Genomic DNA, 17,468 nt, shown 5'->3' with positions numbered 1-17,468 from the left:
AAATCAAGCAGACAATAACACATTATAAACACCAATTTGTTAGGGATGTTGGATCCAACATGGAGCACGGCATAACTGTCTATACCAGAGTAATGAATGAAGAAGCACTTTGGTTGTTGTTGCATGTCGTGATGTTGTCATTTGACTGTCATTCTGAAAATGATTTCCTGGATCAGCTGATGATAGTTGAACATGTGACTGTAACTAAACAGCTACAGTATTAAGAATTATGTGTAATTATTGAAGAACCGCGTTAATGACAGTATCCATTTGGGTGTTGTCAATAAAGTTAAGGTGAACCATTGGATTTTGCAAACTCTGAAATTATTTAGGATTTCTGTGCCCATGAAAACTGTTTTCCCAGCGTAATATAAGGAGCCACTAAATGTTATGTAGGTAGAGTGCATTTCAGACATCTGAATACAAAAATCTGTACTAACAGGACAATAACCTAAACCACAAGGCCAAATCTACACTGGAGGAGCTTACCAAGATGACATTGAATGTTACTGAGTGGCCTAGTTACAGTTTGGACTTAAATCGTCTTGAAAGTCTATAGCAAGACTTGAAAATGGCTTTCTAGCTATGATCAATAACCAACTTGACAGAACAGGAAGGATTTTAAAAAGAATAATGAATATTCACATGAAGATCTGTCGCATATTGGATGACATCATGACTTCCCATCAAGCCAACTCCTTGAAGGCCTTACATAACTCACTCCTTCTAGTTTGCAGTTTTCTAAAGAAACACTATTTTGCTCAAACTTATACTTTACTGTATTTATATATCACTTTTCGGGTTGGTATAATTTGTGGAACGTTCCAACAGGAATCCGTTCCAAAACCTTCGTAAATAACAAGGTTGCCAACAAACAACGCATACAGAGTCGAATAACAGTAGAATGAGATACCGGGTAGGGAGTGAGCTAGGTAATTACGTTTTTCACTCACCACGTATATTCAGAAAAAATGTCTCTTCGTTCTGGTAGCCTCCACCATTTCTCATTTGTTGGTTTAGTTATTATTTCCGGTGTTCCTGCATTTGCGGGTGAACACTGTTGTGCCTCAATTGGGGAATCGCTGTGGTTGAAATGTAACTAATGACCGCAAGCCCCAGTATTTTATTAGCTAGGTGGCTTGTACACAATTGTTACCGATGATACTGTATATACCTACTCGTACTACAGAAGCATGCATTGTATTTTGCCAAGTTCTCTCTGTGTTAATCCTTTTCCCCAAAAATAGCAGGTAACTTGTGTCTATGTCGATGTTGTTAAGTTCATCTTGCCTAGTTAAATAAAGAGAAAATAAATTAGAACATTTAAAATATATACTTTGACCTATTTCAGGTAACCCCAAGATGCTTGATTCACTACACCTGCTTTTGAATAACTTTCCAGTCGTTTTTGCTTTACATTCCGACTTTTGCACGTCTGTTTATTGGACATATATATTAGTGTCTAATAAAAAATTGCAACTTATGTAAAGCATCCCATCTGTGTTAAGGTTAAAGTGTGTATATATATATATATATATATATATATATATATATATATATATATATATATATATATATATATATATATATATATATATATATATATATATATGTGTGTGTAGTGTAGGTCTTCATGATGTCCACTAGGTGTAAGCACAGCTTCAATAATGTCACACCAGGTTCACAACATGTTTTTCATGTGTAACAAACCAAATTGTATTGGTCACATGCGCCGAATACTACATGTGTAGACCTTACAGTGAAATGAAGCCCTTAACCAACAATTTAGTTGTAAGAAAAATGTGTTAAGTAAAAAATACGAAATAAAATTTACAAATAATTAAAGATCAGCAGTAAAATAAAAATAGCAAGGCTATATACATGGGGTACCGATGTTCCTTTCAAGTCCAGTGGTGTAAATTACTTAACAAAAATGTATTTAAACTACTCCACTACATTCTGTTTATATCAGTTTTTTTTTGTATCTGTACTTTTACTCTTTCCATTTCTTTACAACATTAAATTTTACTTCGCCACATTTTTAAAGAAATTAATATATTTTTTACTCCATACAGTTTCCCTGGCACCCAAAAGTACTTTATGCATTTGAATGCTAAGCCGGACAGGAAAATGGTCCAATTCACACACTTATCAAGAGAAAATCCCTACTGCCTCTGATCTAGCGGACTCACTAAACACATGCTTCGTTTGTAAATTATGTCTGAGTGTTCCCATGGCTATTTCATAATTAAAAATACAAGAGAATTGTGCTGTCTGGTTTGCTTAATATATGGAAGGTCAAATAATTTATACTTTTACCACTGACACTTAAGTATCTTTTAGCAATGAGGTTTACTTAGTATTTTACTGGTTCACTTTTACTTGACACATTTTCTATTAACATATCTTTACTTTTACTCAAGTATGACAATTGGGTACTTTTTCAACCACTGTTCAAGACGTTTAGCACCCAATACCCAACATTCACTTGGTGGCTTGAAGTAGGAGTGCTCAACTAGGATCTGTTTAGCATTTGTGAGTAGAATGAATAACATTACTTTGACGGGGGGTGGGGGGGTATTGATTCCAGTTCAGCATTCTTAGCCTGAGACATTTCATAATTGCGTACAGAGGAGCACTTTTCTACGATCAGCTTTGCCTAGATCATTCTGAATCAGTTGTCTCTGGAATAACATTATATGGACAGCGGTGGGTTTGTTTGTAGATCAGCACTCCTTCTCAACACCAGTTGCTGTACCCTAACATTTTATAATCCAATTTCCCTTGCTGTCTATGTCCTTCCGGAACCCCACCTCAACATTGTTCTGTCAAGGCAACAAAAGCAAGTTGGCATGCTCTTGAAATGAATTTAACTCACAACCTCTCCTTTGGGAATTCACCACAATATCTACTACTACAACTATTTTTAAACTATCTTAACATGTGGCTTTCTTCAGGGGGACCAAGACTAGAAACACCTTTGAATGGTCTACAAAGAATGGCCCCAGGTAAAAGTTGGCTTTTGCAGAGTATGTTTGTATTGTTACTCCACAGCATAGTATGCTATCACTATCACAAGGTGTCACTTCATTCTTGCTTTTTGATGGGAACTAGCCCCTTTTCCCCTATATACCTCTGGTTTGCTCTTTCAGACCCACAAAGGCAACAAGAAAGAAGTTGCTACATTAACTGTTTCTCTGGGATTTGAACTAGGGGGTACATACCTCAAGTTAGCTCTTTCATGACAACAAAAGGCAACATCAAAAATGCTCTCCTCAGATTTGAACTCTCAAACTCTGGTATGGCGAGCAAACGCCATAACCACTACTCTACCAGAGAGACAGTGACTAGATGTTAAGGGGTACTTCAAAATGCACACATCAAAGACAACATTTCAGAGGTTAGAGACTGGTGTGGAGGCTTGTACTTCTTGGGTCCACCAACCGTTCCTCAATCTTCTTTTGATGACTACAAACAGAGATTATGAATTTTCAGCATGGGGGCATGCTTTGTAGACCATTCAAAAGCGTTCTGATACCTTGTCCCCAGAAAAAACCCACGTGTTATGCTTATAAACAGTAGTAGGCAAATGAAGGGACAAAGTTCCAATATTAAGATTTTGGAATAACATTTCTAGGGTCTATTTGTTGGTAATTGGAAACACGTCCCTTTCGAATTTCGTCCCCCGTTCCTAAACACATCCATCCTATAGTGTAGGTTTTGAAGATTCATAATCTCTGTTTGTAGTCATCAAAAGAAGATTGAGGAACAGTTGGTGGACCCAAGAAGTACAAGCCCCCACACCATTCTCTAACCTCTGAAATGTTGTCTTTGATGTGTGCATTTTGAAGTACCCCTTAACATCTAGTCCCTGTCTCTCTGGTAGAGTAGTGGTTAAGGCGTTTGCTCCCCAAACCAGAGATTGAGAGTTGATATCTGAAGAGAGCCATTTTTGATGCTGCCTTTTGTTGGCATGAAAGAGCTAACTTGAGGTTTGTCGGGGGTTAGGGGGTAGTTCCCATCAAATAGAAGGACTGAAGTGACACCTTGTATAGAATGTCCTTTTAATAGAGTTGTGATAACATACTATGTCCTGTAGTAACAATATATTATCCTTGTCTGCAAAAGCCAACTTTGACCTGGGGGCATGCTTTATAGACCATTCAAAAGCGTTTCCGATACCCTGTCCCCAAGAAAAAAACCACATGTTATGATAGCTTATAGACAGTAGTAGGCAAATGAAGGGACAAAGTTCCAATATTAAGATTTTGGAATAACATTTCTAGGGTCTATTTGTTGGTAGTTGGAAACACGTCCCTTTCGAATTTCGTCCCCCGTTCCTAAACACATCCATCCTATAGTGTAGGTTTTGAAGATTCATAATCTCTGTTTGTAGTCATCAAAAGAAGATTGAGGAACGGTTGGTGGACCCAAGAAGTACAAGCCCCCACACCACTCTCTAACCTCAGAAATGTTGTTTTTGATGTGTGCATTTTGAAGTAGCCCTTAACATCTAGTCCTGTCTCTCTGGTAGAGTAGTAGTTATGGAGACAGCACCCCACACCAGAGTTTGAGAGTTCAAATCTTAAGAGAGCATTTTTTAGAGAGCCATTTTTGATGCTGCCTTTTGTTGGCATGAAAGCACTAACTTTAGGTTTGTCGGGGGGTAGGGGGTAGTTCCCATCAAATAGAAGGACTGAAGTGACACCTTGTATAGAATGTCCTTTTAATAGAGTTGTGATAACATACTATGCTGTGGAGTAACAATACAAACATACTCTGCAAAAGCCAACTTTTACCTGGGGCCATTCTTTGTAGACCATTCAAAGGTGTTCCTAGTCTTGGTCCCCCTGAAGAAAGCCACATGTTAAGATAGTTTAAAAATAGTTGTAGTAGTAGATATGGTGGTGAATTCCCAAAGGAGAGGTTGTGAGTTAAATTCATTTCAAGAGCATGCCAACTTGCTTTTGTTGCCTTGAAAGAACAATGTTGAGGTGGGGTTCCAGAAGGACATAGACAGCAAGGGAAATTGGATTATAAAATGTTAGGGTACAGCAACTGGTGTTGAGAAGGAGTGCTGATCTACAAACAAACCCACCGCTGTCCATATAATGTTATTCCAGAGACAAATGATTCAGAATGATCTAGGCAAAGCTGATCGTAGAAAAGTGCTCCTCTGTACGCATTTATGAAATGTCTCAGGCTAAGAATGCTGAATTGGAATCAGTACCCCCCCACCCCCCGTCAAAGTAATGTTATTCATTCTACTCACAAATGCTAAACAGATCCTTGTTCAGCACTCCTACTTCAAGCCACCAAGTGAATGTTGGGTATTGGGTGCCAAACGTCTTGAACAGTGGTTGAAAAAGTACCCAATTGTCATACTTGAGTAAAAGTAAAGATATGTTAATAGAAAATGTCTCAAGTAAAAGTGAACCAGTAAAATACTAAGTAAACCTCATTGCTAAAAGATACTTAAGTGTCAGTGGTAAAAGCATAAATTATTTGACCTTCCATATATTAAGCAAACCAGACAGCACAATTCTCTTGTATTTTTAATTATGAAATAGCCATGGGAACACTCAGACATAATTTACAAACGAAGCATGTGTTTAGTGAGTCCGCTAGATCAGAGGCAGTAGGGATGTTCTCTTGATAAGTGTGTGAATTGGACCATTTTCCTGTCCGGCTTAGCATTCAAATGCATAAAGTACTTTTGGGTGCCAGGGAAACTGTAGTAAAAAATATATGAATTTCTTTAAAAATGTGGCGAAGTAAAATGTAATGTTGTAAAGAAATGGAAAGAGTAAAAGTACAGATACAAAAAAAAAACTGATATAAACAGAATGTAGTGGAGTAGTTTAAATACATTTTTGTTAAGTAATTTACACCACTGGACTTGAAAGGAACATCGGTACCCCATGTATATAGCCTTGCTATTTTTATTTTACTGCTGATCTTTAATTATTTGTAAATTTTATTTCGTATTTTTTACTTAACACATTTTTCTTACAACTAAATTGTTGGTTAAGGGCTTTATTTCAGCATTTCACTGTAAGGTCTACACATGTAGTATTCGGCGCATGTGACCAATACAATTTGATTTGTTACACATGAAAAACATGTTGTGAACCTGTTGTGACATTATTGAAGCTGTGCTGACACCTAGTGGACATCAAGAAGACCTACACTACACACACACACACATATATATATATATATATATATATATATATACACACACACACTTTAACCTTAACACAGATGGGATGCTTTACATAAGTTGCAATTTTTTATTAGACACTAATATATATGTCCAATAAACAGACGTGCAAAAGCCGGAATGTAAAGCAAAAACGACTGGAAAGTTATTCAAAAGCAGGTGTAGTGAATCAAGCATCTTGGGGTTACCTGAAATAGGTCAAAGTATATATTTGAAATGTTCTAATAGATGTTCTATTTATTTAACTAGGCAAGATGAACTCAAAAACATCGACAGACACAAGTTACCTGCTATATTTGGGGAAAAGGATTAACACAGAGAGAACTTGGCAAAATACAATGCATGCTTCTGTAGTACGAGTATGTATATACAGTATCATCGGTAACAATTGTGTACAAGCCACCTAGCTAATAAAATACTGGGGCTTGCGGTCATTAGTTACATTTCAACCACAGCGATTCCCCAATTGAGGCGCAACAGTGTTCACCCGCAAATTCAGGAACACCGGAAATAATAACTAAACCAACGAATGAGAAATGGTGGAGGCTACCAGAACGAAGAGACATTTTTTCCGAATAAACGTGGTGAGTGAAAAACGTAATTACATAGCTCACTCCCTACCCGGTATCTCATTATACTGTAATACGACTCTGTATGCGTTGTTTGTTGGTAACCTTGTTATTTACGAAGTTTTTGGAACGGATTCCTGTTGGAACGTTCCACAAATTATACCCACCCTCACTTTTCAACAGGAAGTTTTTTAAAAAATCACTGGAGGACGTCATGAACAATTCATACAGTACAAAAACATAACCAAGTGTAGTGCCCTTTTAAAAATCACACATTAGTTCAATAACTGCAGAGTTTGTGCCCCTGTTTTATAAGATAGTACTCACTGTATTTACTGGTGTTAATCAGTTCTCCAGTCTTCTCTTCTTCGTCCTCCTCTAATGTGACAGTAATCTCCCCTTCTTCATCCTTCATTCCAAAAACGTCTTCATCTTCTTTCACTTCATCCTCCACGGCATCTTCCTCATTTTCTTTCACAGTAACACCCTCCTCCTCTTTCACTCTGATCGCATCTTCCTCTTCTTTCACTGAAACGTCGTTCTCTTCTTCTTTCACCCTAACAGCCTCACCCTCTACTTGTTTTTGTATTGTAACATCCTCCTCTTCCTCCTCCTCTTTCACGGGAGCTTCTTTGTCCGTCCAGCAGACCTCCTCTTCTTTAGCAGGAGTAGAGTAGCTTAGTGAGCTCATGGTCGGGGATGTTAGCATTAGCGACTAGACTAGCGCTAAATTAACCAGCCAGCTAGTTGACTTAAAACGTAAATACTAAATTAAATGGGGTAACTAGTTGTTTCCACATAAGTATGATTAAATCATAGTGGCAAATAAAACACGAAATTGTCTAAATAACTTGAATGTTCAGACTTTGTTGTCCAGCGAGCTACCGAGGTGGCTGCAGTTGTTGAAGAAGCGTTCCGTCCACTAGATTATACGTCACAGTAGAAATATCGCCTGAAAGACACATATCGCCATATGCTGTCTGGAGGGAGGAAACGGAGTTGAGGAGGGAAACTTTCTTTCTTCTTCATTGAATTATAATATTTGAAAAGCAGTTTAGGGAATTGTTTTTTTCCTTTCCATTAAATACGAATATTATATCAACACATAAAAAAGGAACAAGTGTTGTTTGATTAGTTCAGAATTTTTATGAAAATGTAAAACAAACTCAAATACAAATACTCCACATCTGTTTTTCTGATTCAGTCAGTCAAATAACTAGATATCAAAATAAGCACCTAGTTATTTATACCCTTGATAAAATTAGCAAAAATTACTGTATACAATAAATAAATAAACTCTACCCACTACCAGGTGTAACAATACATCATGGAGATGTAAATAATGAACAGACTAGGTCTATACTGCTCCTACATGGTGTAACAATACATCATGTATATAATGAACAGACTAGGTCTATACTGCTCCCACATGGTGTAACAATACATCATGTAGATGTATATAATGAACAGACTAGGTCTATACTGATACATCTCACTATAGTACGAAAGACCAGTCATAATATAATAGAGACCGTAGATCTAGCTGGTCTGTCATAATATAATAGAGACAGTAGATCTAGCTGGTCTGTCATAATGTAAGAGAGATAGTAGATCTAGCTGGTCTTTTATAATATAGTAGAGACAGTAGATCTAGCTGGTCTGTCATAATTTAATAGAGACAGTAGATATAGCTGGTCTGTCATAATTTAATAGGGACAGTATGTCTAGCTGATCTGTCATAATATAGTAGAGACAGTAGATTTTCTGGTCTGTTCTAATATAATAGAGACAGTAGATCTAGCTGGTCTGTCATAATATAGTAGAGACAGTAGATCTAGCTGGTCTGTCGTAATATAATAAAGACAGTCGATGTTTCTGGGCTGTAGTAATATAATAGAGACAGTAGATCTAGCTGGTCTGTCATAATATAGAAGAGACAGTAGATCTAGCTGGTCTGTCATAATATAATAACTACAGTAGATCTAGCTGGTCTGTCATAATTTAATAGGGAAAGTAGGTCTAGCTGGTCTTTCATAATATAGTAGAGAAGGTAGATCTAGCTGGTCTGTTCTAATATAAAAGAGACAGTAGATCTAGCTCGTCTGTCATTATATAGTAGAGCCAGTAGGTCTAGCTGGTCTGTCATAATATAATAGAGACAGTAGATATAGCTGGTCTGTCATAATTTAATAGGGACAGTATGTCTAGCTGATCTGTCATAATATAGTAGAGACGGTAGATCTAGCTGGTCTGTTCTAATATAATAGAGACAGTAGATCTAGCTGGTCTGTCATAATATAATAGAGACAGTAGATCTAGCTGGTATGTCGTAATATAATAGATACAGTAGATCTAGCTGGTCTGTCATAATATAATAGATATAGTAGATCTAGCTGGTCTGTCATAATATAATAGAGACAGTAGATCTAGCTGGTCTTTCATAATATAGTAGAGCCAGTAGGTCTAGCTGGTCTGTCATTATATAGTAGAGACAGTAGATCTGGCTGGTCTGTAAACCTATTGAACGTACAGTAGATCTATCTGGTCTGTCATAATATAGTAGAGACAGTAGATCTAGCTGGTCTGTCATAATATAGTAGAGCCAGTAGGTCTAGCTAGTCTGTCATTATATAGTAGAGACAGTAGATCTAGCTTGTCTGTCATAATATAATGGATACAGTAGATCTAGCTGGTCTGTCATAATATAATAGAGACAGTAGATCTAGCTGGTCTGTCATAATTTAAAAGGGAAAGTAGGTCTAGCTGATCTTTCATAATATATTAGAGAAGGTAGATCTAGCTGGTCTGTCATAATATAATAGAGACAGTAGATCTAGCTGGTCTGTCATAATATAGTAGAGCCAGTAGGTCTAGCTGGTCTGTCATAATATAATAGAGACAGTCGATCTAGCTGGTCTGTCATAATTTAATAGAGAAGTTAGATCTAGCTGGTCTGTTCTAATATAATAGAGACAGTAGACCTAGCTGGTCTGTCTTAATATAGGAGAGCCAGTAGGTCTAGCTGGTCTGTCATTATATAGTAGAGAAAGTAGATCTAGCTGGTCTGTCATAATATAATAGAGACAGTAGATCGTCTGTCATAATATAATAGAGACAGTAGACCTAGCTGGTCTGTCATAATTTAATAGGGACAGTAGGTCTAGCTGGTCTGTCATAATATAATAGAGACAGTAGATCTAGCTGGTATGTCATAATATAGTAGAGCCAGTAGGTCTAGTTGGTCTGTCATAATATAATAGAGACAGTAGATCTAGCTGGAATGTCATAATATAGTAGAGCCAGTAGGTCTAGCTGGTCTGTCATAATATAATAGAGACAGTAGATCTAGCTGGTATGTCATAATATAGTAGAGCCAGTAGGTCTAGCTGGTCTGTCATAATATAGTAGAGACAGTAGATCTAGCTGGTCTGTCATAATTTAATATGGACAGTAGGTCTAGCTGGTCTGTCATAATATAATAGAGACAGTAGATCTAGCTGGTATGTCATAATATAGTAGAGCCAGTAGGTCTAGCTGGTCTGTCATAATATAATAGAGACAGTAGATCTAGCTGGTATGTCATAATATAATAGAGCCAGTAGGTCTAGCTGGTCTGTCATAATATAATAGAGACAGTAGATCTAGCTGGTATGTCATAATATAGTAGAGCCAGTAGGTCTAGCTGGTCTGTCATAATATAATAGATACAATAGATCTAACTGGTCTGTCATAATATACTAGAGACAGTAGATCTAGCTGGTCTGTCATAATTTAAAAGGGAAAGTAGGTCTAGCTGGTCTTTCATAATATAGTAGAGAAGGTAGATCTAGCTGTCTGTTCTAATATAATAGAGACAGTAGATCTAGCTGGTCTGTCATAATATAGTAGAGACAGTAGATCTACCTGGTCTGTCATAAAATAGTAGAGACAGTAGATCTAGCTGGTCTGTAGTAATATAATAAAGAGAGTCAATGTTTCTGGGCTGTAGTAATATAATAGAGACAGTAGATCTAGCTGGTCTGTCATAATATAGTAGAGACAGTAGATCTAGCTGGTCTGTCATAATTTAAAAGGGAAAGTAGGTATAGCTGGTCTTTCATAATATAGTAGAGAAGGTAGATCTAGCTGGTCTGTTCTAATATAATAGAGACAGTAGAACTAGCTGGTCTGTCATAATAGAGTAGAGCCAGTAGGTCTAGCTGGTCTGTCATAATATAATAGAGACAGTAGATCTAGCTGGTCTGTCATATTTTAAAAGGGAAAGTAGGTCTAGCTGGTCTTTCATAATATAGTAGAGAAGTTTGATCTAGCTGGTCTGTTCTAATATAATAGAGACAGTAGACCTAGCTGGTCTGTCTTAACATAGTAGAGCCAGTAGGTCTAGCTGGTCTGTCATTATATAGTAGAGACAGTAGATCTAGCTGGTCTGTCATAATATAATAGAGACAGTAGATCTAGCTGGTATGTCATAATATAGTAGAGCCAGTAGATCTAGCTTGTCTGTCATAATATACTAGAGACAGTAGATCTAGCTGGTCTGTCATAATTTAATAGGGAAAGTAGTTCTAGCTGGTCTGTCATAATATAGTAGAGCCAGTAGATCTAGCTGGTCTGTCATAATATACTAGAGACAGTAGATCTAGCTGGTCTGTCATAATTTAATAGGGAAAGTAGGTCTAGCTGGTCTGTCATAATATAGTAGAGCCAGTAGATCTAGCTTGTCTGTCATTATATAGTAGAGGCAGTAGATCTAGCTTGTCTGTCATAATATAATAGATACAGTAGATCTAGCTGGTCTGTCATAATATAATAGAGACAGTAGATCTAGCTGGTCTGTCATAATATAGTAGAGCCAGTAGGTCTAGCTGGTCTGTCATAATATAATAGAGACAGTAGATCTAGCTGGTCTGTCATAATTTAATAGAGACAGTAGATCTAGCTGGTCTGTCATAATTTAAAAGTGAAAGTAGGTCTAGCTGGTCTTTCATAATATAGTAGAGAAGGTAGGTCTAGCTGGTCTGTCATAATATAGTAGAGCCAGTAGATCTAGCTGGACTGTCAAAATATAATAGCTACAGTAGATCTAGCTGGTCTGTCATGATATAATAGAGACCGTAGATCTAGCTGGTCTGTCATAATATAGTAAAGACAGTAGATATAGCTGGTCTCTCATAATTTAATAGGGACAGTAGGTCTAGCTGATCTGTCATAATATAGTAGAGAAGGTAGATCTAGCTGGTCTGTTCTAATATAATAGAGACAGTAGATCTAGCTGGTCTGTCATAATATAGTAGAGACAGTAGATCTAGCTGGTCTGTCATAATATAATAGCTACAATAGATCTAGCTGGTCTGTCATAATATAATAGATACAGTAGATCTAGCTGGTCTCTCATAATATAATAGCTACAGTAGATCTAGCTGGTCTGTCATAATATAACAGAGACAGTAGATCTAGCTGGTCTGTCATAATATAGTAAAGACAGTAGATATAGCTGGTCTGTCATAATTTAATAGGGACAGTAGATCTAGATGATCTGTCATAATATAATAGAGACAGTAGATCTAGCTGGTCTGTCATAAAATAGTAGAGACAGTAGATCTAGATGGTCTGTCATAATATAATAGCTACAATAGATCTAGCTGGTCTGTCATAATATAATAGATACAGTAGATCTAGCTGGTCTCTCATAATATAATAGCTACAGTAGATCTAGCTGGTCTGTCATAATATAATAGAGACAGTAGATCTAGCTGGTCTGTCATAATATAGTAAAGACAGTAGATATAGCTGGTCTGTCATAATTTAATAGGGACAGTAGATCTAGCTGATCTGTCATAACATAGTAGAGACAGTAGCTGGTCTAGCTGGTCTGTTGTAATATAATAGAGAGAGTAGCTCTAGCTGGTCTGTCATAATATAGTACAGACAGTAGATCTAGCTGGTCTTTCATAATATAATACCTACAGTAGATCTAGCTGGTCTGTCATAATTTAATAGGGAAAGTAGGTCTAGCTGGTCTTTCATAATATAATTGCGAAGGTAGATCTAGCTGGTCTGTTCTAATATAATAGAGACAGTAGATCTAGCTGGTCTGTCATTATATAGTAGAGACAGTAGATCTAGCTGGTCTGTCATAATATAATAGAGACAGTAGATCTAGCTGGTCTGTCATAATTTAATAGGGAAAGTAGGTCTAGCTGGTCTTTCATAATATAGTAGAGAAGGTAGATCTAGCTGGTCTGTTCTAATATAATAGAGACAGTAGATCTAGCTGGTATGTCATAATATAGTAGAGCCAGTAGGTCTAGCTGGTCTGTCATAATATAATAGAGACAGTAGATCTAGCTGGTATGTCATAATATAGTAGAGCCAGTAGGTCTAGCTGGTCTGTCATAATATAATAGATACAATAGATCTAGCTGGTCTGTCATAATATACTAGAGACAGTAGATCTAGCTGGTCTGTCATAATTTAAAATGGAAAGTAGGTCTAGCTGGTCTTTCATAATATAGTAGAGAAGGTAGATCTAGCTGTCTGTTCTAATATAATAGAGACAGTATATCTAGCTGGACTGTCATAGTATAATAGCTACAGTAGATCTAGCTGGTCTGTCATGATATAATAGAGACAGTAGATCTAGCTGGTCTGTCATAATATAGTAAAGACAGTAGATATAGCTGGTCTCTCATAATTTAATAGGGACAGTAGGTCTAGCTGATCTGTCATAACATAGTAGAGACAGTAGATCTAGCTGGTCTGTTGTAATATAATAGAGAGAGTAGATCTAGCTGGTCTGTCATAATATAGTACAGACAGTAGATCTAGCTGGTCTGTCATTATATAATACCTACAGTAGATCTAGCCGGTCTGTCATAATTTAATAGAGAAAGTAGGTCTAGCTGGTCTTTCATAATATAATAGCAAAGGTAGATCTAGCTGGTCTGTTCTAATATAATAGAGACAGTAGATCTAGCTGGTCTGTCATTATATAGTAGAGACAGTAGATCTAGCTGGTCTGTCATAATATAATAGAGACAGTAGATCTAGCTGGTCTGTCATAATTTAATAGGGAAAGTAGGTCTAGCTGGTCTTTCATAATATAATAGAGAAGGTAGATCTAGCTGGTCTGTTCTAATATAATAGAGACAGTAGATCTAGCTGGTCTGTCATAATATAGTAGAGCCAGTAGGTCTAGCTGGTCTGTCATTATATAGTAGAGACAGTAGATCTAGCTGGTCTGTCATAATATAAAAGAGACAGTAGATTGTCTGTCATAATATAATAGAGACAGTAGATCTGGCTGGTCTGTAATACTATCGAACATACAGTAGACCTATCTGGCCTGTCATAATATAGTAGAGACAGTAGATCTAGCTGGTCTGTCATAATTTAATATGGACAGTAGGTCTAGCTGGTCTGTCATAATATAATAGAGACAGTAGATCTAGCAGGTCTGTCATAATATAGTAGAGCCAGTAGGTCTAGCTGATCTGTCATTATATAGTAGAGACAGTAGATCTAGCTGGTCTGGCATAATATAATAGAGACAGTAGATCTAGCTGGTCTGTCAAAATATACTAGAGACAGTAGATCTAGCTGGTCTGTCATAATATAGTACAGACAGTAGATCTAGCTGGTCTTTCATAATATAGTAGAGCCAGTAGGTCTAGCTGGTCTGTCATTATATAGTAGAGACAGTAGATCTAGCTGGTCTGTCATAATATAAAAGAGACAGTAGATTGTCTGTCATAATATAATAGAGACAGTAGATCTGGCTGGTCTGTAATACTATCGAACGTACAGTAGATCTATCTGGCCTGTCATAATATAGTAGAGACAGTAGATCTAGCTGGTCTGTCATAATTTAATATGGACAGTAGGTCTAGCTGGTCTGTCATAATATAATAGAGACAGTAGACCTAGCTGGTCTGTCATAATATAATAGAGACAGTAGACCTAGCTGGTCTGTCATAATATAATAGAGACAGTAGATCTAGCTGGTCTGTCATAATTTAATAGGGAAAGTAGGTCTAGCTGGTCTTTCATAATACAGTAGAGAAGGTAGATCTATCTGGTCTGTTCTAATATAATAGAGACAGTAGATCTAGCTGGTCTGTCATAATATAGTAGAGCCAGTAGGTCTAGCTGGTCTGTCATAATATAATAGAGACAGTAGATCTAGCTGGTCTCTCATAATTTAATAGAGAAAGTAGATCTAGCTGGTCTGTCTTAATGTAGGAGAGCCAGTAGGTCTAGCTGGTCTGTCATTATATAGTAGAGACAGTAGATCTAGCTGGTCTGTCATAATATAATAGAGACAGTAGATCGTCTGTCATAATATAATAGAGACAGTAGATCTAGCTGGTCTGTAATACTATCGAACGTACAGTAGATATATCTGGTCTGTCATAATATAGTAGAGACAGTAGATCTAGCTGGTCTGTCATAATTTAATATGGACAGTAGGTCTAGCTGGTCTGTCATAATATAATAGAGGCAGTAGATCTAGCTGGTATGTCATAATATAGTAGAGCCAGTAGGTCTAGCTGGTCTGTCATAATATAATAGAGACAGTAGATCTAGCTGGTATGTCATAATATAGTAGAGCCAGTAGGTCTAGCTGGTCTGTCATAATATAATAGAGACAGTAGATCTAGCTGGTATGTCATAATATAGTAGAGCCAGTAGGTCTAGCTGGTCTGTCATAATATAATAGATACAATAGATCTAGCTGGTCTGTCATAATATACTAGAGACAGTAGATCTAGCTGGTCTGTCATAATTTAAAAGGGAAAGTAGGTCTAGCTGGTCTTTCATAATATAGTAGAGAAGGTAGATCTAGCTGTCTGTTCTAATATAATAGAGACAGTAGATCTAGCTGGACTGTCATAATATAATAGCTACAGTAGATCTAGCTGGTCTGTCATGATATAATAGAGACAGTAGATCTAGCTGGTCTGTCATAATTTAATATGGACAGTAGGTCTAGCTGGTCTGTCATAATATAATAGAGACAGTAGATCTAGCAGGTCTTTCATAATATAGTAGAGCCAGTAGGTCTAGCTGATCTGTCATTATATAGTAGAGACAGTAGATCTAGCTGGTCTGGCATAATATTATAGAGACAGTAGATCTAGCTGGTCTGTCAAAATATACTAGAGACAGTAGATCTAGCTGGTCTGTCATAATATAGTAGAGAAGGTAGATCTAGCTGGTCTGTCATAACATAATAGATACAGTAGGTCTAGCTGATCTGTCATAACATAGTAGAGACAGTAGATCTAGCTGGTCTGTTGTAATATAATAGAGAGAGTAGATCTAGCTGGTCTGTCATAATATAGTACAGACAGTAGATCTAGCTGATCTGTCATAACATAGTAGAGACAGTCGATCTAGCTGGTCTGTTGTAATATAATAGAGACAGTAGATCTAGCTGGTCTTTCATAATATAGTAGAGCCAGTAGGTCTAGCTGGTCTGTCATTATATAGTAGAGACAGTAGATCTAGCTGGTCTGTCATAATATATAAGAGACAGTAGATTGTCTGTCATAATATAATAGAGACAGTAGATCTGGCTGGTCTGTAATACTATCGAACGTACAGTAGATCTATCTGGCCTGTCATAATATAGTAGAGACAGTAGATCTAGCTGGTCTGTCATAATTTAATATGGACAGTAGGTCTAGCTGGTCTGTCATAATATAATAGAGACAGTAGACCTAGCTGGTCTGTCATAATATAATAGAGACAGTAGACCTAGCTGGTCTGTCATAATATAATAGAGAAGGTAGATCTATCTGGTCTGTTCTAATATAATAGAGACTGTAGATCTAGCTGGTCTGTCATAATATAGTAGAGCCAGTAGGTCTAGCTGGTCTGTCATAATATAATAGAGACAGTAGATCTAGCTGGTCTCTCATAATTTAATAGAGAAAGTAGATCTAGCTGGTCTGTTCTAATATAATAGAGACAGTAGACCTAGCTGGTCTGTCTTAATGTAGGAGAGCCAGTAGGTCTAGCTGGTCTGTCATTATATAGTAGAGACAGTAGATCTGGCTGGTCTGTCATAATATAATAGAGACAGTAGATCGTCTGTCATAATATAATAGAGACAGTAGATCTAGTTGCTCTGTAATACTATCGAACGTACAGTAGATATATCTGGTCTGTCATAATATAGTAGAGACAGTAGATCTAGCTGGTCTGTCATAATTTAATATGGACAGTAGGTCTAGCTGGTCTGTCATAATATAATAGAGGCAGTAGATCTAGCTGGTATGTCATAATATAGTAGAGCCAGTAGGTCTAGCTGGTCTGTCATAATATAATAGAGACAGTAGATCTAGCTGGTATGTCATAATATAGTAGAGCCAGTAGGTCTAGCTGGTCTGTCATAATATAATAGAGACAGTAGATCTAGCTGGTATGTCATAATATAGTAGAGCCAGTAGGTCTAGCTGGTCTGTCATAATATAATAGATACAATAGATCTAGCTGGTCTGTCATAATATACTAGAGACAGTAGATCTAGCTGGTCTGTCATAATTTAAAAGGGAAAGTAGGTCTAGCTGGTCTTTCATAATATAGTAGAGAAGGTAGATCTAGCTGTCTGTTCTAATATAATAGAGACAGTAGATCTAGCTGGACTGTCATAATATAATAGCTACAGTAGA

General features: G+C 36.9%; 1 protein-coding gene across 1 annotated transcript in view; it reads right to left on the bottom strand.

Annotated features, from left to right (window-relative positions):
- The window catches only part of LOC139424739 (zinc finger protein 271-like), a 38,226-nt gene extending 30,552 nt beyond the window's left edge, over positions 1-7,674 (bottom strand). Inside the window, exon 1 of the mRNA XM_071176849.1 lies at positions 7,120-7,674. Within this exon, the coding sequence (XP_071032950.1) occupies positions 7,120-7,501 (382 nt within the window). The 5' untranslated portion in view covers positions 7,502-7,674. The remainder of the gene's footprint in view (positions 1-7,119) is intronic.
- Between the last annotated feature and the right edge of the window lie 9,794 nt (positions 7,675-17,468).

This window comes from Oncorhynchus clarkii, chromosome 13 (genome assembly GCF_045791955.1).
Source record: "Oncorhynchus clarkii lewisi isolate Uvic-CL-2024 chromosome 13, UVic_Ocla_1.0, whole genome shotgun sequence".
In the NCBI taxonomy this organism is placed as follows: domain Eukaryota; kingdom Metazoa; phylum Chordata; class Actinopteri; order Salmoniformes; family Salmonidae; genus Oncorhynchus; species Oncorhynchus clarkii.
This window is presented reverse-complemented; position numbering and strand designations above follow the sequence as displayed.